This window comes from Sinocyclocheilus grahami, unplaced genomic scaffold, assembly GCF_001515645.1.
Source record: "Sinocyclocheilus grahami isolate Dianchi unplaced genomic scaffold, SAMN03320097.WGS_v1.1 scaffold344.1, whole genome shotgun sequence".
NCBI lineage: Eukaryota > Metazoa > Chordata > Actinopteri > Cypriniformes > Cyprinidae > Sinocyclocheilus > Sinocyclocheilus grahami.
The window spans coordinates 3,085,117-3,107,916 of NW_015505523.1; the positions used below are offsets into that span (position 1 = coordinate 3,085,117).

Genomic DNA, 22,800 nt, shown 5'->3' on the forward strand with positions numbered 1-22,800 from the left:
GCTACTCTACACTGCTCAAAACTCGCGTTTGAATCATCAGTGGCAAATTCTTTAAATATAAAAAACGTACTTACAGACTGTGAGTCAGAACAGCCGGCATTGTAGTCTACTCTCCCAGGATCAGGAAACAGTCCTCCATAAAATGTGCTGCACACATCCGAATATTTGGGTTGAAGTGTTCTGGAACAGTGTTGTAAATACAACTTAACCACTGATTTCTAGTCGTGTCCATTTTTGGAAGGCCAAACAAAGTAGTTTCGCTTTCACAACGAAACAGCGTCACACACCGCGGCCTACAGTGAGCAGAGACCGGGAGCTAGTGTGAGGAATGGCCGGCGGGTTAGAGTGAGCAGAGGCGCGGGCTTGAGAACGGCGCGGCCAAAACACTCCAAAGAGAAAGGAAAAATTGAAATCGCATCATATGACCCCTTTAAATGCCACAAAACTGGATTGTCTGTCTAGAATGCAGGTCAACAAACCCTTAATTTGTTTGTTTTCTTTATACAGGCCATAGAGAAAATAAATAATTGCTTCTGGTTGTATTTAATCTACTAAATCTGTATTACTCATTAAAGCGGAATCATTTCCCGTAACTGACAAAAAGAGTAACTGATTAAGCTAGCACTGAATCACTCGATTCACGTCCTGGTGATTCCTGAGCGAATCGTTCTTTTGAATCAGATCTTTCGCGGGTAAACATAGGATTTGACCATAGACTGTATAAAAACAGGGATTTGACGGATGGAGCGAAGATATTTTTTACTTAAACTTTTAATTTTAATTAAACTTAAACCATAAATGTAGCAGACAATACAAATAAAACATACTGGAAATGTGTTTGCGAGCCAATTACATCACGATAGTTTCATCACGATGCAAAAAAAGGTTATTTAAAAACGAATTGTTCAAAAGAATCGAATCGCGAAAATGTAGTAGGGTATTCGCTTGAAAACAGGTTTTGTGCTGCCACCTTAAATGTGGGCGGAGATACTTGCTCAGATCCTCTTTTTGCTCTATAAAAGCTTGAGTATCCCTGTGAATACAGACACGGCCGAAATCACCGAATATTTGTCATTTATCACAGATAAATGAACGAAGATTCCCTCATTATTCCAGTGCAGTATTCCAGGTCGGTCTTGTTTCAAATAATTTTAAAATGTAACGTTAGTTGTCCAATTTGCCGGTGTTCTTGATATGTGCGAGTACCACGAGTCGTACCTTTTATGTTTATTCATATTTAGAAGCACTTTTACATTGGTATGTTTTTTTATTGAACTTGTTTATGACTCGTTAACTGCTGTTAATTGAGGCTGAATGGACCACTCCGGTTTACAAAAGGTCGCGCTACCATACATCAACGTTAAAAAGGTGCTTTCAAAACTACGTTAGCGGTTTAAACGAATGGATCGCGTTATACAATTAATTATTTTAAACGTTACATTGTGCCTACATCAAAAATAGAACAGGTATTTTAAAAAATAGATTCGATGAGGATAGGTCTGGTGATCTGGCACCCGGCATTTGGCTGCTATGTCTACGGTCGCTGAAGGTTTAAACTGGATTAACTGTTGTCTTTCTAACAGCCAAAATCTTTCTAGAAGGCCAAAAGCATCTTGTATACTCGTGTTATTTTGGGTATTAGTACATCTGTCGTAACTTTTTAAAAAAAAATTTAAATAGTCATCTCCTTGTGAACGATTTTAGGTGACGCAACCTTCCGTGTATCTTTCCTGGCAGCCCATGACGTCAAACCTGTACTTCCTGGTGCCGTGACGACAGTTCCGTGCTTGCAGCTAATCTAATTCATTTTCTTTTCAGGACATTTGACAAACGGACAAAATGAGCAACGGTACTGAAGTGGATATGAAAGATGTGGCGCTCAATGAGGTGGAGCAGGAGAAGCAGCCCATGACAGAGGGGGAGGCTGCAAATAATTATGGTATCTCGCCTGTATCCGAGAAGAATGGCATTGTAAAGGTGAAGATTCCGGAAGAGGAGAGCAAATTCACTGGGTTAACTAAAGAAGAGCTCATGAAAGTAGCTGGAACAACAGGGTACGGAGCCCCATTTCCTTTCAGTTAGCTCTTGGTGTGGATTTTGACATTTGCAGGTACTCTGATGATTTAATTGCTGTTGTCTTTTTGTGAATAGGTGGGTTAAAGTTCGTTGGGCACTTCTGATCCTGTTCTGGCTTGGTTGGCTGGGCATGCTAGCTGGTGCGATTGCCATCATTATTCAAGCTCCTCGATGCAAGCCCCTCCCTGAGATGAACTGGTGGAACTATGGACCTCTGTACCAGATTGGAGATGTGAACTCCTTTACGGAGTCTTCAAAGTTGATAGGTAAAAACAGACGACTCTATGGGCCAGCATCCAAGCAACCAAAATAGATCTTGTGGGGAGGAGGGAGTGTTAATGGATCACAGGGATGGGTCAGTTTAGGGATTAAAGGCGGATGACCGGCTTTGAACATGTTGAAACGCATTAATTGCTCTGTCTTTATGCTGTTGAATCAACAAGTCTGGTTTCCTCCCTTATTCGCTTGCATGCCATCCTGTTTGCTCAGCGCATTTATCAGTCTGTGAACTATATTAATGGAATAGCATAAATGATTTTAAAGGAAGAGTGGTAGAATGTCTTTTAAAGGGGTCATATGATGCGATTTCAAGTTTTCCTTTCTCTTTGGAGTGTTACAAGCTGATTGTGCATAGATAAGATCCCTGAAGTTGCAAAGACTAAAGTCTCAAAACCAAAGAGATATTCTTTATCAAAGTTAAGACTCTGCCACTCCCCCCTAAAATGGCTCGTTCTAACACGCCCCCACATATCTACCTCACTATGTGGAAATATTAGCATAATGCCGCCCAAATGTGCACGCAAAGAAAGAAGGCGTGGTTTCAGTAACCGCAGTTAGTGTTGAAGCAGCATGTCAGGGAGACGCTGTGTGTTTCTAGGCGAAAGCAAAAGCACTTTATTTGGCCTTCCGAAAGTAGATGCATTTAGGAATCTTTAAGATTACTTACAACAGAACAGCAGACTCTGTTCCCCTTTCGGGCTCTGTCTTTACATTTATTTTGAAAGATGAAGCTGGTGATTATGGTAAGGGGTGTTACATTTCCGATGAGTGCTTGTGGTGTTCGGCCAATCACAATGCACTGGGTCAGCTGGCCAATCAGAGCAGACTGCGCTTGTCGGAAGGAGGGACTTTGTAGAAAACGAAGCGTTTGAGAGAGGCGGGGCATAGAGGACCTACAATAATGTACAGTATTTGAAAAATAATGTTTTTTTTTAACATTAAACCATGTCAACATATTCTGCTACACCAAATACACAAAATAATGATCTTTAAAAAAGCATCATATGACCCCTTTAATGAATAATTTGAGGTACAGTGACATCCGTATTAACATGGATGTGGTCTGTTATTTGAAACCTTCCATATTTATTCCCTTATTGTCTTTAATATTTTGCAATGCTGCATATTTATTTCACTCTGACTTTTGGTTACCCCTCAGGTGTGGCTGAAAAGGTTAAGGCGATAGATGAGTTGAAGATGAAGGGTCTGATCATTGGCCCGATCCATGTGTCCAGTGCTGATGAGCCTGAGAAACTGAAATTGACTGAGATTGCTGAAGAGGCTGGTGATCTGACACAGTTTCAAGAAGTCATTAAGGCTGCACACAAGAGAGGTGAGCTATAGTTTGCATTATAAAATGAAGCATTTGCTACTTCTGTTATCTTGATGTTTTATTTAAAATGACTTCCATATACACTGCCTGGCCAAAATGTTGCTGTCTGGATTTAAATAAGCAAATACTAAGATTTTAGGGTTGAATCATTATTAATCGGTGATTAATATGTTTCTGGCATACTGTATGTTTGGTAACGATTATTTTAACACTAACTGATGCAGTGTGTCACATTTTATTTCTCAAACAACTATGTCAGAAGACGTACCCATGTCCATATATTCCAAGATTCATCAGGCTCAACATTAATTATGAATTACTACAATAATGATCCAATGATCCAGGCAGTGTATACTTATATATATTTATTCGTTTTTCAGTTAATTGTATTTTTATGTTGACTTCTAGGTATCTCTGTTGTTTTGGACCTGACCCCTAACTATAAAGGCAAAGAGCCCTGGTTTGCCGATGCTGTCAGCACTGTGGTCAAACTGGAGGTATGACAATAGATCTAGATAATTGCTTGACTTTCTCAATCTGCGTTGTCACTTGAACTTGATGTGTACTTGCGTTTTCAGAGTAATAATTGTGACTTTTGCCTTTTCAGTCTGCTCTGGTGCATTGGCTAAAAGAAGGTGTAGATGGATTCCTCTTCTACGGTGTTGAGAAAGTGTCCACTGCAGCCCCGACCCTTTGGGAGGATGTCAGAGTCCTTATCCACAACCAAACGGAATCAGAGGGAAAAACGAAAAAGTGAGCAATCGATAGTTGAACTTTTAGTCTTAAATTAGATTTTTAGTGCACATTCACTCTTTTGTGAGGTAAAGGAGCCACCTTGTGGTGGTTGGTAGGAATTTTTACAAACTGAACTTCAGTCAAGGGGACATGAGTGGGCTGTTTCTTAGTTTGAGATTGTGTTGCCAACCAAACAGCTCCATATGGTGCTTAATACTTCTATTAAAAACTGACTTATTTCCTTCCAGGGTCTTAATTGGTGTTACGGATCAGTCCTCTCCTGATGACATTGTTGCTGTGTTGAACAAAACTGGTGTGGACCTGCTCCTCACTGGTGCTTTAAGATCCATATCTGCTCTGGACGTTGCCAATACTGTTGATCGCTTGTATTCCACTTACAGTCAGACCAGACTGGCTTGGAACATAGGTGGGCGTATTGCTGGACACCTGGCTTCATTGGTGGGGCTTGCCAAAGTCAAGTTGAATCAGCTGCTGCTGCTCACTCTGCCAGGCACACCGGTGTTTAATTATGGGGATGAGATTGGACTGCAAGATGAGGTGAGTAAACTGAAGATTTTTATCAAGAGAATTCAGACAGATCCAGGTGTTTTCCTGGAGCAGATCCTAAAATGTTGTTATCTTTCCATTTAGGTGACCAAAAATCCGATCATGGTATGGGGTGACTCTAAACAAAATATGACAGAGGTAAGGAGCATGTGCACACAGTGCTGAATCTCCAAAGTGACCCTATTCAGTGTTGTGACCAGCTTTAGTTACATTTTCATGCATTTATTTTATAGGGTGAAACGACCACTTTCCATAAGTTCTTCAAGTCTGTGAGTGAAAAAAGATCAAAAGAGCGCTCTTTGCAGCATGGAGAATACTTGCCTTTGTTCAACTCTACCTCCGCCATGGCCTATGTGCGAAGCTGGGACCAGAATGAACGCTACCTTATTGCACTCAACTGGCACTCGACAGAAACTGTCACTCTTCAGCTGAAGCATGCTGAGATTCCTGAACATGCTACAGTAGTGTTCAGTACTACTGATGATAAAGATGGTAATGTGCTTAACCTTGCACAATTAGAGGTGAAGCCAGAACAAGGTATAATACTGACGTTTCCTTACACTACCTAAAGACACATTGTAAACTCACAGTTAGTGTGAGGATGTTGCTTTTACATGCACAAGTGTTTGATTGGCCAATCTGTTACAATATTAATTGATTTTTTTTTTTTAGTACAAAAGCACTGGTATATATCATCAGATTGTACGGTTACATGCACTGCATGACTACTAAACTGAACTTTAAGCTGGTAGTGTTATTTTTTGATGTTACTTGGAATACATTCCATAGGAAGAAAAAAGATTGGTTTTTATTTTAAACCTTTTTTTTTTATTTTTTATTTATTTATTTTTTTTAAATGTACTGCAATTCTGCACACTAAAAATGTTGAAAACCTAAATTGCTGTTCCTTCTATGTAATGGAAAAAGATGCATGAAAATGAAAGCTGTGGACAATAAATTAAGTGGAGCAGTTCCTCTTTGTTGTTTTTGTCATTGAATTTATTCAGGTGGGGTTCCCTCGTCTATTTTCATATGTGTTGCCAGCATAATGAGATGTAACAAAGACATGGTTGAATTATTAAAATCTACAGCCATAAAATGGAGCACCTCTCATTGTCTCCAGCATAGCATGATATCAGGTGTCTCTACTGATGACTTCTTTATTTAGAGCTATTCATTATGCATCTGGAGAGCTCCGTCTCACCTGGCTATTTTAACTCATTACAGATTTATGAACCCCTACTGAGATCGGCTCAGTGCCTAAGAGTGATGAGGGAAATTGTGTCAAGTATGTATGAGGTCTGAAAGAACGGACCTAATCACAAGAAACAAAACTTGTCTTGATGAAGAATATTCTTTGTACAGTTTAGATCTAAAAGGAAGTAAAACCTTAAATAGATGCATGTTTGAAGTCTTTCTGATGAATGAGTTTCCTCCTTGTGTCCTCTACCTTTTCACAACTCAAACTTTTCTAGGTCAATTACCCATTTGGGACCACAAACCTGACCAAGAACCTCTACTTTTAGGCAATGCGCCATGGTTGAATTATTAAAATTCAACCATGGCGCATTAGTCTAACCTAAGGGTGTTTTTAAGTTAAACGCACTTTATTTCTCTAAATAACATATTCAAAATCAATGTATTGACCATAAAAAGGACGGAATACCAACAGCAGACTCTTTCTCTGAACTGCTGCCAGTGTTGCATCTGTAGCACTATATGCACTTACTGCACTAGTCGGTTTCCTGCGTCTGTCTCTTTAAGAACTGCTCTCTTCGAGGACTCCCTGACGCATTGCAGGTGGCTGTCAACCAATCAAAAGACACTTCCTAGGTCAGCTGACGAATGCTATCAGACTTCTATATATAAACTCTCCGGACCATCCATTCAAACCTGAAAGCCACCGTTGTATGCTATGGCTTTTGAAAAGAATTATCATAAAATAGAAACTTACAGTCGATAAACAACGCCGTATAATATATCGGTTATATATATATCTATATTATATATCGGGACAGTTTCACTGCGCAATTTAGAGTTCGAACATTTCGACTACGTGGCGGAGGAAGACCATAGTAACAGGTTTGTTGTCAAGGAGTGCGACGTCCCACTTTGGACCGAAGTACCAAGGCGTAGTGATATCGAAATTTGGGCGCACAGCAGCAGAAGATAGTGCTTGACAATCGCACGGGTGGAAAGCAAACGCTTGGGATTCCGTTTATTTCCTCTACGTGCAAACTAACGTAGTTCACACTAAAGTACAATGGTAAGTAAGCCTTTATAACTCTTTATCCTAATAGCCAAAGTGCAGCGTAGCTACAAAAATGGCTGAGCCTCCTTGGCGAGGTGATAGGTGTGAATGGGCTAACGTTACTGTTAGCTTAGCTCCTCGCGAGCTAACCGTCATTCTATTGAAAGCGCGCGAGCTCCCGGGCTAACGTCACTTCAGCGGGTTACACAGTTTTCATTTTTCTGACTGTGGAATAAACAGCTTTAAGCTTTCTGTGGGACGTTTTGCAGCGCTTTCTCTAATCGCAAATGGGCGTGAGGTGTTTACAGCAGAAAATGCGCTATACAAGCACATCCTTGACTGGTTCCCTGTTGCTAGCTCGCCTCATGTCGGCGTCAGCAGGCAGATGTAAAGATCGCCCTCGTTTACATTAGACAAACCCGTAGCGTCCCTTGTGCCAAAATAGCCCTGCTTTTTCTAATATATCTGATCGGTCACAACATGCTTGTAGTTCCCCACAGCATGCGCACTAATCCATTCAGATGGCCTTTAAGTAAGTTAACTGTAAACCACATTATAGACCAATAAAAACAATACACATGTTAATGTGGTCAAATACAGCTGTATTGTCTGCTGTGAACGCGTTTTGTATTTGTCTTAACGTTAATTCAGAACGCCTCGTGAATGACAACAAACTTGTAAAACACAAGGTATCAGGTGTTAAACACGTTCCGTTCAATTTAACGCGCAATAAATACAGTTAAGCAAGTTCAGACGGAATGGAATCGTTTGAGAATATCTCAGTGCTATTAAAATAATTTTCTTCTTGTGTCCTTCTTATAGGCTGATCAGCTAACAGAGGAGCAGATTGCTGGTATGGAAGATTAACCTTTGCTTCAAACCTCAAATCAGCAATTTCAATGGTGTGCAATAAATTATTTCAATTGCTTTTCAGAATTCAAGGAGGCCTTCTCCTTATTTGACAAAGACGGTGATGGCACCATCACTACTAAAGAGTTAGGGACTGTCATGCGGTCTTTGGGCCAGAATCCCACAGAGGCAGAGCTTCAGGATATGATCAATGAAGTTGATGCGGATGGTGAGGAAGCCCTTCCACAAATAATGCCATGTTAGAATAGCTCTTCTCTTTTTCTAAATCTGTTGGCTTTTCCCCCCTTCAGGCAATGGAACAATTGATTTCCCAGAGTTCCTTACTATGATGGCCAGGAAGATGAAGGACACGGATAGCGAGGAGGAGATCAGAGAAGCATTCAGAGTTTTCGATAAGGTAGTGAAGTGTACTCGCTTATAAATGCCTCGTATTGAAGATATTTCTTTAGAAAAAAACAACTGTGGAAAGAATGTTTATCTCTTTCAATGACTAATGCTTTACAGGATGGAAATGGTTATATCAGTGCAGCAGAGTTGCGTCATGTCATGACAAATCTGGGGGAGAAGCTTACAGACGAGGAAGTGGATGAGATGATCCGGGAGGCAGATATTGATGGTGACGGCCAGGTCAACTATGAAGGTATTTCCATATATTAATGTCATTGGTGCATTGTGGTATTTTTATATGTAAGTGGATTTTTGTCTGAATAAACGCCAAGCCTGCAGTATAATTATGAAAGTCAGTTTGTGAAGATTGGCACGTTGATCTCATTCATTTTATTTCCCCCCACAGAGTTTGTCCAGATGATGACAGCAAAGTAAAAACTGGAAACCAAAAGGAGCACAACAGACCAAACAGTGGGCAGCACTCTCACTGTCAACCTTCAACAAGCATTCACAACCCAATCTCTTACTCTCCATTTAGTTTTGCTCTCCTCCACTTTCCCTTAGTTTGATCAGTCGTCTGCTCTGCTTGTTTTTCCAACATGATCTCCTGTCAGCTTTTTCCCTACATTATCTGGTTTTCTTTGGAAGAAAATATTTACATGCACAACACATTTTAAATCTTGCATATATGATGGTGATGATAACAGCAGTGTAACACATGTATCAATATTTTAAAGATTGTGACATACTATATGGACAAGAGCAATGCATGCTTTATGTTTGGCATGTTTTTGTGTTTTTTTTTTTTCTTCCCAGCTTGCCTCTTTTTCTAACTTGCTAGTTCTCATTTAATTGCATGTTTCTCATGCAACCTCTGCTCAGTGGTCTTAGAACTGTATGGTGGATAACCATTCATGGATAATCAGGGGCTTTATATAACAAAATGGCTCAAACTTCCATGTCATAGTGTGATTGTTTTTGTAAGTGTAGATCTGTGTGTCTGAGCGAGTGCTTGTAGTTTGGATTTAAAGTCGAGCCACGCAGTACAGTTTACGTTTTGGTATAGGGCTTGTTCTTTAGGAACCGCATAACTAACATGTAAGATAAAAAGAAAATTAGATAAACCTGTGTAGAATAATCCCGGAAATGGTTAATTGGGGACCAATTATTTTCAGTTAGTTTGCTTGTTTTGCCCCTTTTTGTATTCCTTGAGAGAAACATGGTGGAAAGGCTTTGACCTTCTTTCCAAATTGCATTTCCTCACTAATTTCACTACCGCAAAGCAAATGCCACCTATTTGTTCTAGACTGGTGTAGAAAGGTTTAATGTTTGGTTTGAGCTCTATTAGTGTGGAGTTTGTACTGAAGATGTAGAATAGTTTTCACCTAAATATACAGTCTTATGTTTTGATGCTTATTATTTTCAGTTAGTTTGCTTGTTTTGCCCCTTTTTGTATTCCTTGAGAGAAACATGGTGGAAAGGCTTTGACCTTCTTTCCAAATTGCATTTCCTCACTAATTTCACTACCGCAAAGCAAATGCCACCTATTTGTTCTAGACTGGTGTAGATAGGTTTAATGTTTGGTTTGAGCTCTATTAGTGTGGAGTTTGTACTGAAGATGTAGAATAGTTTTCACCTAAATATACAGTCTTATGTTTTGATGCTTCACTCTGTGGACCATTTCTGTTAAGGGAAAAATATTCAATCTTAAGCTGTGTGCTGGTTCTTCCTGCAGGCTGTTCAATATATTTGTATACATCAAAAGCACCTGCATTTTATGATCTTTTTAGAATCTTTTCTCATAATAACAACAGCATGTTCTCCTCTTCCATGGTCCTGTAGTTGTGGTCCATGCACAGTGACAATTGGGATGGTGCGTAATGCTTGTCATCCAGTTAGACTGTGTCTGCCATGTTGGTGCAGCAACTGCTGCCATGAAACCTGCAAATGCAGGCGCTTTGAATGAAATCCATTTTTTTGTAACTGGATAGACCAAGGTTAAACAAACAGCTCTTAATGGTAGAATCACATATATTATGGTGGTAGTATTGAATCTTCTGCCCCAGTTCTTAATTTATTCTACTGTTGTGTTTTTTTTTTATGACCTTTATATGCTGTTTTTTTTGTTTTTTTTTTTTTATATGAGCTAAAAAAAGAAATAAAGTAATTTGATTTTCTGAATGGTGCAGGAAGTGTAAAGTCAAAGGTTGATTTGAGAATGAAGGTAATTCTTGTTTTGTGAGACTTGTCAGTTATGATTCCTCCTCAGAAGTGTCTAAACACGCCTGTTAAAGAAGGCCCTGTGTTACTCTTACCTTGAATTGTTGTCAGTTCATTCAAGACACAACATGTTGCTCATCAATGGATCCTCTGCAGTGAATGGGTGCCGTCAGAATGAGAGTTCAAACACCTGATAAAAACATCACAATGATCTGTTTCCTAAATGCATCTTATTGATCTTATTGTACTTTTTTTAGTCTTCACTCTGATGCACGTCATTTCATTGTTACTTCAAATGTAATCTTCAAAATAATATTAATTTTTATATTGTAAATTGCTGTAAAATTGCATAAATCCACTTGTAGCATTTAAAATTATTGATTTAAATGTGTAGTGTTGTATTTTTTATTTATTTAGTCTAAAAAGCATAATTCAGCATAATATGTTATTTGGCTTTGTTAGTTGCATTTTATTACAGTATATGCATTTAACATTGTTTTGCTGTTTTAAAGGACTTTAGTTGTATTTCAGAGTGACTTAGAAATTCTCATCGAGTGTTACTTTGCAGTTAGTAGTTTTATTTTTAATATAAGTAAGAGCACACTGGATGCAGCGCTGGGTTTTGCCTCACGACACCTGTATGGGTGCACAATCGCTTCCTCTGGACGCCCATGTTGTCTAAAAGAATCATAGTAGATTAGCCAAGTGAGCTATTTTACTTTGCAATTGATAGCGCACACATCACATTTTTTGATTTAGTCATGCTCTTTCATTAGATTTTGTAACTTGTAACTCCTTTTATTGTCTGGTTTATATGCTGTTCTGCCTTTGTCTCCTGAGGCCTCATAGACTCTCTGATCCTTCAGTGTTTCCCACTGAGTTTAATCAGTGCTGCTGTTGTTTCAGGTGTTCAGTCTCGGCCTTTGAAGCTGTGTCCACAGGCAATATGATCACAATAGGATATTGTATTTGGTTCAGTTTGGCCCTGTGGCCACTTGACCGTATTCATGTTTTGCAGAATGTGGATATGCTTGAAATACAGCATTTTTAAAGACAGCCTTGAGTATCTTCTCACGCAGTCAAGGCCAGTCTTTGCCCAGTTGCTTGTTGATAGTTTATTTGATTGTGGTCACATTTTGCAGCACTCATTTGTGTTATATCAGGCTTGTTCTCTTGTTGGCCCATGCATTCTTATCCCTGACCTCACTTTCCCTTTAGTTTGAGTGTTGACTCTTGTTATCTCAGCTCCTGTGTGAGACTCTGCAAGGCTACTAATCCCTTTGGTTCTTTAGAAATGCAGATAACACTCAGTAGATATCGCTTACAGCAGACTAAATGACCTGCTTTCTGTAACAGGTCTATTTTTTGCTTTTGCCTTCTAGATGCTGCTACAGGTGGGAGGAAAGCGCTCTGCCCTGGGCCTGTTGGCCATCAGGAGGGTGTGGAGTATGAGCCGCTCCGCCCATACCGCATCCCAGACACTGGAGTACAAACCCATCAAAAAGGTCATGGTGGCCAACCGAGGTGTGTCACTGTTCAGAATGTGTATGACATTCCCAAAAACTTGTTTTAGTTTAGTTTGTTTTATTTCTATTTTTAGTTTTTCAGTATATATTTAATTATATTTTAATATATAATTTTTTCCAAATACTATTACGTACATATAAAACAAAAGTTTGTAGTCAGTTTTTTTAAAAGAAATGAATACTTGTAATATTGTTCTCTTGAATCTTCTATTCATAAAAGAAAAAGAAATCTGAAATGTTTCTAAAAAAATATTAAGCAGCGCAGCTGTTTTCAAAATAAATAATAATAAACATCAAATCAGCATATTAGAATTATTTCAGAAGGATCATGTGACACTGAAGAAATCAATTAATAAAATAGCAACATAAAATAGCCACGGTGGGTAGGGTAATTTTTCTTCTTTTTTAAATTTTTAAATAACAATACATTTCTGCTTATTGCTTGTCAAAGCATTTCTAAAAATAGAATACTTTTGTTGCAGAAATAATAAAGCTAGTATGTTAACTGTCTCTCTGTCCTCGGGTATAAAAACACATGGCATGAATCAATTATATACTCATGAATTGTATTTAATAAAATGCCTTTTGCAGGAGAGATTGCCATCCGGGTGTTCCGGGCCTGCACAGAGCTGGGGATCCGCACGGTGGCCGTCTACTCTGAGCAGGACACGGGCCAGATGCACAGACAAAAGGCAGATGAAGCTTACCTCATCGGGAAGGGGCTGCCACCTGTAGCAGCCTACCTGCATATACCAGACATCATTAAAGTGGCCAAGGTCAGACTTTGCACCTGAGTGGTTCTCTATAAATCTTTTGCATCATAATTCAGATTTCTACATGCCCTGCCAACAGTTTTCACAGCCCCCCTCCCCCCAGTTTCATACTAAGTGTAGTTCAAATCTATTAACATATTTACTGACATGTCACTCAAGACTTTCTGATATGAAAATTGTAATTGAACTTTATTTGGAGTACTGCTTGTGCACAATGCACATTTCTTAATGTTAAGCGTAAAATGTGTTTTAATATCACTATTGATGAGGATTGTATAATCTTTGAATAATGTCAGTCTTTAAAAGCAAGATACTTAAAGTATACTTGCAATAGTTCCACTTTAGCACAATCAAATATACTTCAGTATATCTTTAGTTGGACCTCAGCACTACTTCCGGACAATTCAAGTTAGGGGTGTAACGGTACACAAATATGACGGTTCGGTACGTACCTCGGTTTTAACACCACGGTTCAGTATGATTTTGGTACAGCAGGGTGAAAAACGAACTTTTTTTTTTTTATTAGACAGTGGTGTACTGGTTTACTGAAGTTGCTCTTTCTTTAAATGCATGCAGTTATAATTATAATTTTCTTAATGATAAAAATCTACCTCAGCTTATGCTTTAAACTACGGGGAGCCCTTTTACAATATAAGGTTACAATTAACAACTTAACCCAAACTTAAATTTAATAACTATTTATTTTTAAAAATATAATAATCAACACTCAGCTTAAAAGTTTTTAAATTAACTGACGGTTTTATCAACTGGCCCAAAACTCTCTCACAGTTGTCCCGAGTCAGCGTGAGAACTCTGTTTGGTGTCGAGTTGAAAAGCAGAATGTATTCACATGTTTTTAACACCTGCAGCTTTTGTTGAAAGTGTTTGTGTGGTAAAACAGCAGATTAGTATCTCGTGACCTGTAAAATACACACACAGTCTGCAGTGATTGGACAGATAGAGCACAAACAAGCCTGCAAAGAGCAGTAATTGCACATAATTATGCCTTCTGACAAAGGGTTCAGAGTCTGATGCCAAGAAGAGATGGTAGCCGTAAAATAATCGCTGACTGGCAGTCGTTCTCCCGCATCTCATTTTCTGATTAAATACTGTAGGCAACAATCAATGGACAATCAGTCAGTCAATGGCTTAATCAATAAATAAATCAATGGCTTTAACAGCTTGTCAGTTTAACACTATACCTTATGTGTCTTAGAGAATGACCCATGATGACCCATGTTTAGCACCTGAAACATTCCACACCTCTTGTTGTGACTTGTTTAGGAGAACTAAATTGGCTAACCTTGAATACAAGTCAATAAAAAAAACATTTCAGTCAGTCGGGGAAGTTGGGCTGTATTCTTGGAGTCACTACAGCCATTTAGCTGCTTATGGAAAGAGCTGTTTCTACAACATTTTTTTTAAGGGTTTTTTGATTAATAGAAAGTTCAACAGAACAGCATTTATTTGAAATGGAAATCTTTTGTAGTAATATAAATGTCTTTACTGTCACTTTTGATCAAAAGTATTTAATTAGAAAAAAACTGTATTGTACTGACCCCAGACTTTTGAACGGTAGTATATTTAAATCTGTCTTTTTTTGTCATTTGGTAACAGTATAGTCATTTGAATAGGTATTACAGGAATTTATTGTAACAGAATTATTGTACTGGCAAATGGTGATGTTGTGCAATCTGACCCTGGCAGGAGAATGACGTGGATGCCATCCACCCAGGTTATGGCTTCCTGTCAGAACGAGCAGATTTTGCCCAGGCATGCGTGGATGCTGGGGTACGTTTTATCGGCCCCACCCCAGACGTGGTGCGCAAGATGGGGGACAAAGTTGAGGCCCGTGCCATTGCTACCAGTGCAGGTAAAGTGTTCATCATCTGATCTCCTTGGGGGAACATCATGCTGTCTTCTCTCATCACATTATATCAACAGTTGTGTCGCAGAACAGAGTGCAACAGCACCCATCTGCTTTTTCAGTGGCCTTTCTTTTTGAAGTAGTTTTTCCCTAAGGGGTTTTAAAAGTCTTTGGAAGGAATTATAATAATTATAAGACGTGAATCAAACCAGCTTGCTATGAGATGAATTGCAACAGTTCAAACTTGATCTTTGTCAGATTTTCAAATATTTTCTTCAAATCATAGATACAAGACTATGTCCTAATGAGGGAATTACTTTGAGGCAAAGAACTATCTCTCTCTATCTCTCTCTCTCTGTCTCTATCATATATATCTGTGGTCTTAAAATTGGGAAAATAAAACCTCAGATGAACAACATCACTTGACATTACACTGTCATTATTTATTTAACAAAAATAAAGTCAAAATGGAAAAGCCATGTGTGACAAAATTAGGACACCCTTACTGTTAACATAGGAATTAAGATGGTAAGTAGCAGTCAGGCACTGCAAATCAAATGCCTTTGATTAACTGATCATCAGCAAGTATGAGCACCTCTATAAAAGCAGATGTTTTGGCAGTTTGCTGGTCTGGAGCCTTCAGGTGTGTGTTAACACAATGCCAAAGAGGAAAGACATCAGCAAGGATCTTGGAGAAGCAATTGTTGCTGCCATCAATCTGGGAAGGGAAACACTGCCATTTCCAAACAATTTGAAGTCCATCATTCCACAGTGAGGAAGATTATTCACAAGTGGAAGACATTCGAAACAGACACCAATCCTCCCAGGAGTGGACATCCCAGCAAATTCACCCCAAGATCAGACGGTGTATGGCTCAGAGAAATGGCAGACAACCCAAGAACTACACCGCAGTTAACATGTTAAATGATAAAGTTCATGACAGTACAATTAGAAAAATATGGGACAAGTATGGCATGATTGGAAGAGTGTGCAGAAGAAAGCCTCTTCTACCTAAAAAGGAATGCAGCATGGTTTAGGTTTGCAAAGTTGCATCTGAGCAAACCATAAGACTTCTAGAACAATGTCTTTTGAACAGATGTGGACATGTTTGGCCAGAATGCACAGCGCCACGTTTGGTGAAAACCTAAAGATCATATCAGCACAAACACCTCATACAAAATGGCAAGCATGCTGGTGGAGGGCTGATGCTTTTGTGCTTGTTTTGTAGCCACAGGACCTGGGCATCGCACAGTCATTGAGCGAACCATGAACTCCTCTGTATACAAAAGTGTTCTAGAGTCAAATGTGAGGCCATCCATCCAATAGCTAAAGTTGGGTGATGCAACAGGACAATGATCACAAGCACACCAGCAAATCTACAGCAGAACAGCTGAAAAGAAAAGAATCAGGGTGTTGGAATAGCCCAGGCAAAGTCCAGAGCTCATCCTGACTGAAATGCTGTGGCGAGAGCTGTGCATAAACAAATGCCCACAAATCTCAATAAACTAGAGAAACGTTGTAAAGAAGAGTGGGCCAAAATTCCTCCAGAACGATGTGAGAGAATTATTTTTGCTGCTAAAAGTGGATCTACAAGCAATGAATCATAGGGTGTCCTAACTTTGTTACACATGGCTTTCAATCTTGGCTTTATTTTTGTTAAATAAATAATGACAGTGTAATATGTCATGTGTTGTTATTCATATGATGTTTTATTTTCCAGATTTTAAGACCTGCCAAGTAGGGCTGAACGATTTTGGAAAATAATCTAATTGCGATTTTTTTTTTTTTTGTTGCCAATATTGCGATAGCTTTAAAAAAAATTTATTGCATTAAATCGCACTTTATGTTCTGTATTATTCAACAAAGACAAGCTATAAATCATTGTATAGTATGACCAACACAATATTAGATAGATTAAACATAAATGTTCTTTTCTGTAGGCCAGGCCTATATGTCACGATGAAATTAGGTGATGCGTGAATTGATATGAATGACATTTTTATTTAACAACTGCAATCACAGTATACTGACTGATACTGCAAATCAAATGCCTTTGATTAACTGATCATCAGCAAGTATGAGCACCTCTATAAAAGCAGATGTTTTGGCAGTTTGCTGGTCTGGAGCCTTCAGGTGTGTGTTAACACAATGCCAAAGAGGAAAGACATCAGCAAGGATCTTGGAGAAGCAATTGTTGCTGCCATCAATCTGGGAAGGGAAACACTGCCATTTCCAAACAATTTGAAGTCCATCATTCCACAGTGAGGAAGATTATTCACAAGTGGAAGACATTCGAAACAGACACCAATCCTCCCAGGAGTGGACATCCCAGCAAATTCACCCCAAGATCAGACGGTGTATGGCTCAGAGAAATGGCAGACAACCCAAGAACTACACCGCAGTTAACATGTTAAATGATAAAGTTCATGACAGTACAATTAGAAAAATATGGGACAAGTATGGCATGATTGGAAGAGTTGGCAGAAGAAAGCCTCTTCTACCTAAAAAGGAATGCAGCATGGTTTAGGTTTGCAAAGTTGCATCTGAGCAAACCATAAGACTTCTAGAACAATGTCTTTTGAACAGATGTGGACATGTTTGGCCAGAATGCACAGCGCCACGTTTGGTGAAAACCTAAAGATCATATCAGCACAAACACCTCATACAAAATGGCAAGCATGCTGGTGGAGGGCTGATGCTTTTGTGCTTGTTTTGTAGCCACAGGACCTGGGCATCGCACAGTCATTGAGTGAACCATGAACTCCTCTGTATACAAAAGTGTTCTAGAGTCAAATGTGAGGCCATCCATCCAATAGCTAAATAGTGATGCAACAGGACAATGATCACAAGCACACCAGCAAATCTACAGCAGAACAGCTGAAAAGAAAAGAATCAGGGTGTTGGAATAGCCCAGGCAAAGTCCAGAGCTCATCCTGACTGAAATGCTGTGGCGAGAGCTGTGCATAAACAAATGCCCATAAATCTCAATAAACTAGAGAAACGTTGTAAAGAAGAGTGGGCCAAAATTCCTCCAGAACGATGTGAGAGAATTATTTTTGCTGCTAAAAGTGGATCTACAAGCAATGAATCATAGGGTGTCCTAACTTTGTTACACATGGCTTTCAATCTTGGCTTTATTTTTGTTAAATAAATAATGACAGTGTAATATGTCATGTGTTGTTATTCATATGATGTTTTATTTTCCAGATTTTAAGACCTGCCAAGTAGGGCTGAACGATTTTGGAAAATAATCTAATTGCGATTTTTTATTTATTTTTTTTGTTGCCAATATTGCGATTGCGATTTAATATGCAATACATTTTTTTTAAAGCTCTTTATGTTCTGTATTATTCAACAAAGACAAGCTATAAATCATTGTATAGTATGACCAACACAATATTAGATAGATTAAACATAAATGTTCTTTTCTGTAGGCCAGGCCTATATGTCACGATGAAATTAGGTGATGCGTGAATTGATATGAATGACATTTTTATTTAACAACTGCAATCACAGTATACTGACTGATTTGTTGAACTTCCAACCTTGTAAGCATGTAATAATTATGACAACATAAAGCACTGACAAATAAGCCTGGTGTAAACATTAATATGAAAGTCAGTAACAAATCACAAACTAAAGTAGATTGCAGAAATATAAAAACAAATCTGTTGCTTTACCACACTATTCAGTTAATTCAAAGTCACTAGAATAAACATATGTAAACATGTGCACTGCACTAAACACTGTCTGTTAACTTTAGACCAGTGGTTCTCAAACTTTTTTGGTTGCGCCCCCCTCAGACTACCAAATAATTTCATTAAACATTATGAAAAATTTGTTTTTTTAATTTAAAGGGAAAAAAACACCTGCATCACTTGAAACATTGGAAAATAGCATAGAGAGAATAACTTATTATTATTATTATTCTCTCTCTGTTATTTATTTATTTTTTGTGGGTTTCTTGCTGTCCGCTAAGGAATAGGACACAAAGGCTTTCCTCCTCACCAACACAGTGTCTACACCAGACGCGAGCGGCAAAATACAGTAGAACCCATTATAATCAGTGACGCTGTGTACACTGAATGCAGCGTGGCGCGACAAAACCCGACATTAAACTGATGCCTTGTTCTATTTATGACGTACTTACACAAACTTAAAATGATTTGCAACGGTCGCTTTGTCGCGTCAGTGTAGAGTGAGTTTTGAGTAAAAGCGGAATATAAATCTGATTTATTGTCTTATGTCGCATGATGATACAGTTTGCATGAATGGTCACATAACACGCGCTACTCTATACTGGTGGTATTACAGTACCACGAGAGCTAAAGAGAGCAGACTGCTCCGTGTGCTTTCGAATCGCTCTCGTGGATGTCAAACACTGATCGATCTGCGCCGCACCTCTTCTAGTCGAACACACCAGCTAGTGCTGCAGGCTTATTGGCTCACTGACGCTGATGAGATTAACCCCTTAGATATCGAAATGTGGTACCGAACGACAAGACGTTTTTCGATACTCGATGGTATCGAGGCAATTCGGTCGTGTCTAAAAAGTTAATGTTATGTATTCTTTTGATGTAATTTGCTTGTCAGGATTTTCTAATTATGGAAATTTTTTTGCAGAATCATAGGTAATGTTGTTTTCACCAGGAATTCCTCTGTTAAACATGATTAATAAAAAAAATAGGTTGAAATAATACTGGCTGATGGCTTCAAAAAAATGCATATTCCACTAATTATCAGCCTTGTAGCTCACAGTAGGTCTGGATTTAACTTTATTATTTTTAATGATTAAAAATCAGTCTCCCTATAGAGAAAATTAATGTAACTGATTTTCAGAACCAAACTGTGGCGCTCTATTAAAGCTAAAGTGTGCCTTGTAATATTAATAAAATACTTAATAAATGCTTTTTCAAATGAAAATATATATATTTTTTTATTATTATTTAACATAAAGGGATAGTTAACTAAAAAAATAGTCTACTAAACTGGTATTGCATCATGATATGTGACCCTGGACCACAAAACCAGTCTTAAGTATAAATTTTTCTAAATTGAGGTGTATGTATCATCTGAAAGCTGAATAAATATGCTTTTAATTGATGTATGATTTGTTAGGATAGGACAATATTTGGCAGAGATACAACTATTTGAATATCTGGAATCTGAGGCTGCAAAAAAAAAATAAAATCCAAATATCGAGAAAATCACCTTAAAAGTTGTCCAAATGAAGTTCTTAGCAATGCATATTACTAATCAAAACTGAAGTTTTAATGTATTTACAGTAGGAAATTTTCAAAATATCTTCATGGAACATTATCTTTACTAAATATCCTAATGATTTTTGGCATAAAAGAAAAATCAATAATTTTGACCCATACAATGTATTTTTGGCTATTGCTACAAATATACCCCAGCGACTTAAGACTGGTTTTGTGGTCCAGGGTCACATATGTACATGGTACATCAAAGAATGGAATGGCATTGCTATGGTGCATGTTCCCCCCCCTAAAAAAAAAAAATGTAATAAGGCAGATCTATCTGGTCATCCTGCAGGTGTGCCGGTGGTACCTGGAACAGATGCTCCCATCTCGTCTTTGCAGGAAGCTCAAGAGTTCTCCAACAGCTATGGTTTCCCGATTATCTTCAAGGCTGCATATGGAGGCGGAGGCCGTGGAATGCGAGTGGTCAGGGAGTATGAGGTAATGTGTCCGAGAGTAAAATTATTTGTAAGGTATTAGAACACTTTTAATCTTTGGACCATTCCTTCTGAGAGCCAGTTGTGAGCTTTGACACTGGAGGGCTTTTAAATGAACGCAAAAGTGAGGCCCTTGTGTGCACTTTAGGTTTGTTGGCTCTTGAGTTACTTGTGCTGTATGAATTGGTGTGCTGGGTATTTGTACTGGGTGACCCTGTGGCTTTATGTGTGATCAGGAACTAGAGGAGAACTATCAGCGTGCGTACTCTGAGGCCCTGGCAGCCTTTGGCAATGGAGCTCTGTTTGTGGAAAAGTTCATTGAGAAACCCAGACACATCGAGGTGCAGATCATGGGTAAGTGAGTTTGTTCGCTATTGGTTTGTGTTTGGTCAGTCTTTGGTCAAAAAATAGCAGATTAAGTATCCTAATAATAAAGAAAACGATTAACCAGAAATTAACATTGTCCTCATTTACTCACCTTTATTACATTCCAAACCTGTCACACAAAAGGAAAACCGTTGCTCTTTGGTCTGAAGGGTTTAATTGTCAAAAGGACATAACAGCACCATAAAAGTGAAGCTGTGTAGTAGCTTTGTGTGAGGACAGATTGAAATTTAAGTCATTATTCACTTATAATCTTCTGCTTTAGTGGGATCATTGAGTCATCATTGCACTTTTTTTCATTCATTCATCTGAATGAATCCAATCAGACTTTTTGGGCATTCGCAATACCAAGTTGCCATGTCCATAGTCAGAAAAGCCTTTTTAAGCAAATATGTAACAGACATTTAAGCCGAACGATAACTATAAAGATAACTATAAAGATAACGATATTAGTGTCCACACCAGTGGACGATATCGTCTGTTTATTCTAAGCGCACTTGTGTCTGTTGCTTTAAATTCTCGAGCTCGTTATAGCAGGATGGATTCTGATTGGCTGTCAATGTTTGTATCGTTCATCAGCTGGAAAAAATTGTTCTGAAAATGATTCCAAAGATATCGTTTCTCTGTGCCTTTATCGTTGTAGTTGTAGTATGGACTCTGCTATTCTTTAATATTGAGAATGATTTTTAGAACTATATCTTTATCGTTAATATCTTTATAGTTATCGTGCTTGGTGTGAACGGGCCTTAAGTCTGTTCTTTCAGTTTGAAAGATAACATGAATGTTCATGAGGCGTATAAACATTTTTTAAAAAAGGTGTGCGAAAGGTATTTTGAATAAAGCGTTAAAGGGATAGTTCACCCAAAAATGAAAATTCTGTCATTAATTACTCACCCTCATGTTGTTCCAAACCCATAAGACAACACAAATTAAGATATTTTTGATGAAATCCAAGAGCTTTCTTACCCTGCATAGACAGCAACGCAACTGAAATGTTCAAAGCCCAGAAAGATATAGGACATCGTTAAAATAGAGGGTGAGTAATTAATGACAACATTTTCATCTTTGCCTGAATTTTGGGTTAGCATGGCTAAAATTTTTAAATTTTTAAATACTCAAATTTTCTTACAGATTGAGCTCAGTCAAATTAAATGGTGTTTACATGAAGGACTCTCAGGCTGATTGAGCTATCAACCTGATTACAAATGGATTATTAATTTGCATGTAAACAACGCTAGTAGGTTTACCTGATCAGTCCAAACTGTGAATAATTCATTTAGATATTTGTTGAAAAGATTCATCTTAAATGATTTATGAACCACTTTGTCTCTCATGTATCACATAATTGTGTATAAATTGATACTTTTCTCATATAGAACACAATATATATATATATATATATATACCATTTTTATGATGCTTTTGGAGTTTCAGTCCTCATTTATTGTAATTGCTTGTAAAAGAGCAACAAGGACTCTTTTAAATTTCTCCTTTTGTGTCCCATGAAATGAAAGTCACTCAGGTTTGGAAAGACATAAGGATGAGTAAGTAAAGATTTCCACGTCAACTCTGTTTCCAGACGTTGTGACAGAACAAGCGCTCAAAACCCCCAAAAGCAAATTAGATTTTTGCCAGAAATAAATGTGGTGTTTGGGAGTTAATTAAAACATATTTGGATATTTGCATAGAGCGCACTGTTCTCAACAGTGAACAGAATGGTGCAGTTCTCTGTTGCCTGCTAATTTGCATAGTGTTTATTGATCAGTTATATGATTGTGGTTGTTATTATATTTTGGAGAAATACTAACAGATGGGTTTGTTTACAGTGCCAGAT

General features: G+C 38.2%; 3 protein-coding genes across 3 annotated transcripts in view; all 3 read left to right on the forward strand.

Annotated features, from left to right (window-relative positions):
- Positions 1-998: 998 nt before the first annotated feature.
- On the forward strand, positions 999-5,963 carry slc3a2b (solute carrier family 3 member 2b). The gene is made up of 9 exons (XM_016228865.1): positions 999-1,129; positions 1,819-2,054; positions 2,152-2,342; positions 3,515-3,688; positions 4,097-4,185; positions 4,296-4,441; positions 4,672-4,981; positions 5,075-5,128; positions 5,224-5,963. Exons 2-9 carry the CDS (start codon positions 1,840-1,842, stop codon positions 5,557-5,559), a joined length of 1,515 nt encoding a protein of 504 aa, XP_016084351.1. The 5' UTR covers positions 999-1,129; positions 1,819-1,839; the 3' UTR covers positions 5,560-5,963.
- A 917-nt stretch (positions 5,964-6,880) lies between these two features.
- Positions 6,881-9,900, forward strand: calm3b (calmodulin 3b (phosphorylase kinase, delta)). The gene is made up of 6 exons (XM_016228866.1): positions 6,881-7,256; positions 8,064-8,094; positions 8,176-8,319; positions 8,402-8,508; positions 8,616-8,751; positions 8,905-9,900. The coding sequence occupies exons 1-6, from the start codon at positions 7,254-7,256 to the stop codon at positions 8,931-8,933; spliced, it is 450 nt and encodes a 149-aa protein (XP_016084352.1). The 5' UTR covers positions 6,881-7,253; the 3' UTR covers positions 8,934-9,900.
- A 2,200-nt stretch (positions 9,901-12,100) lies between these two features.
- The window catches only part of pcxa (pyruvate carboxylase a), a 153,659-nt gene continuing 142,959 nt past the window's right edge, over positions 12,101-22,800 (forward strand). Inside the window, exons 1-5 of the mRNA XM_016228863.1 lie at positions 12,101-12,242; positions 12,836-13,020; positions 14,725-14,890; positions 20,441-20,586; positions 20,819-20,936. Of these exons, the coding sequence (XP_016084349.1) occupies positions 12,101-12,242; positions 12,836-13,020; positions 14,725-14,890; positions 20,441-20,586; positions 20,819-20,936 (757 nt within the window). The remainder of the gene's footprint in view (positions 12,243-12,835; positions 13,021-14,724; positions 14,891-20,440; positions 20,587-20,818; positions 20,937-22,800) is intronic.

Excerpts from the sequence above, each read along its gene's own strand:
- calm3b (XM_016228866.1), top strand. Across the intron at positions 8,095-8,175 it reads AACAGAGGAGCAGATTGCTG|AATTCAAGGAGGCCTTCTCC; the intron begins GTATGGAAGATT and ends ATTGCTTTTCAG. Across the intron at positions 8,320-8,401 it reads CAATGAAGTTGATGCGGATG|GCAATGGAACAATTGATTTC; the intron begins GTGAGGAAGCCC and ends TCCCCCCTTCAG.
- slc3a2b (XM_016228865.1), top strand. The coding sequence starts at position 1,840 with ATGAGCAACGGTACTGAAGTGGATATGAAAGATGTGGCGCTCAATGAG. Across the intron at positions 3,689-4,096 it reads TAAGGCTGCACACAAGAGAG|GTATCTCTGTTGTTTTGGAC; the intron begins GTGAGCTATAGT and ends GTTGACTTCTAG. Across the intron at positions 4,186-4,295 it reads GCACTGTGGTCAAACTGGAG|TCTGCTCTGGTGCATTGGCT; the intron begins GTATGACAATAG and ends TTGCCTTTTCAG.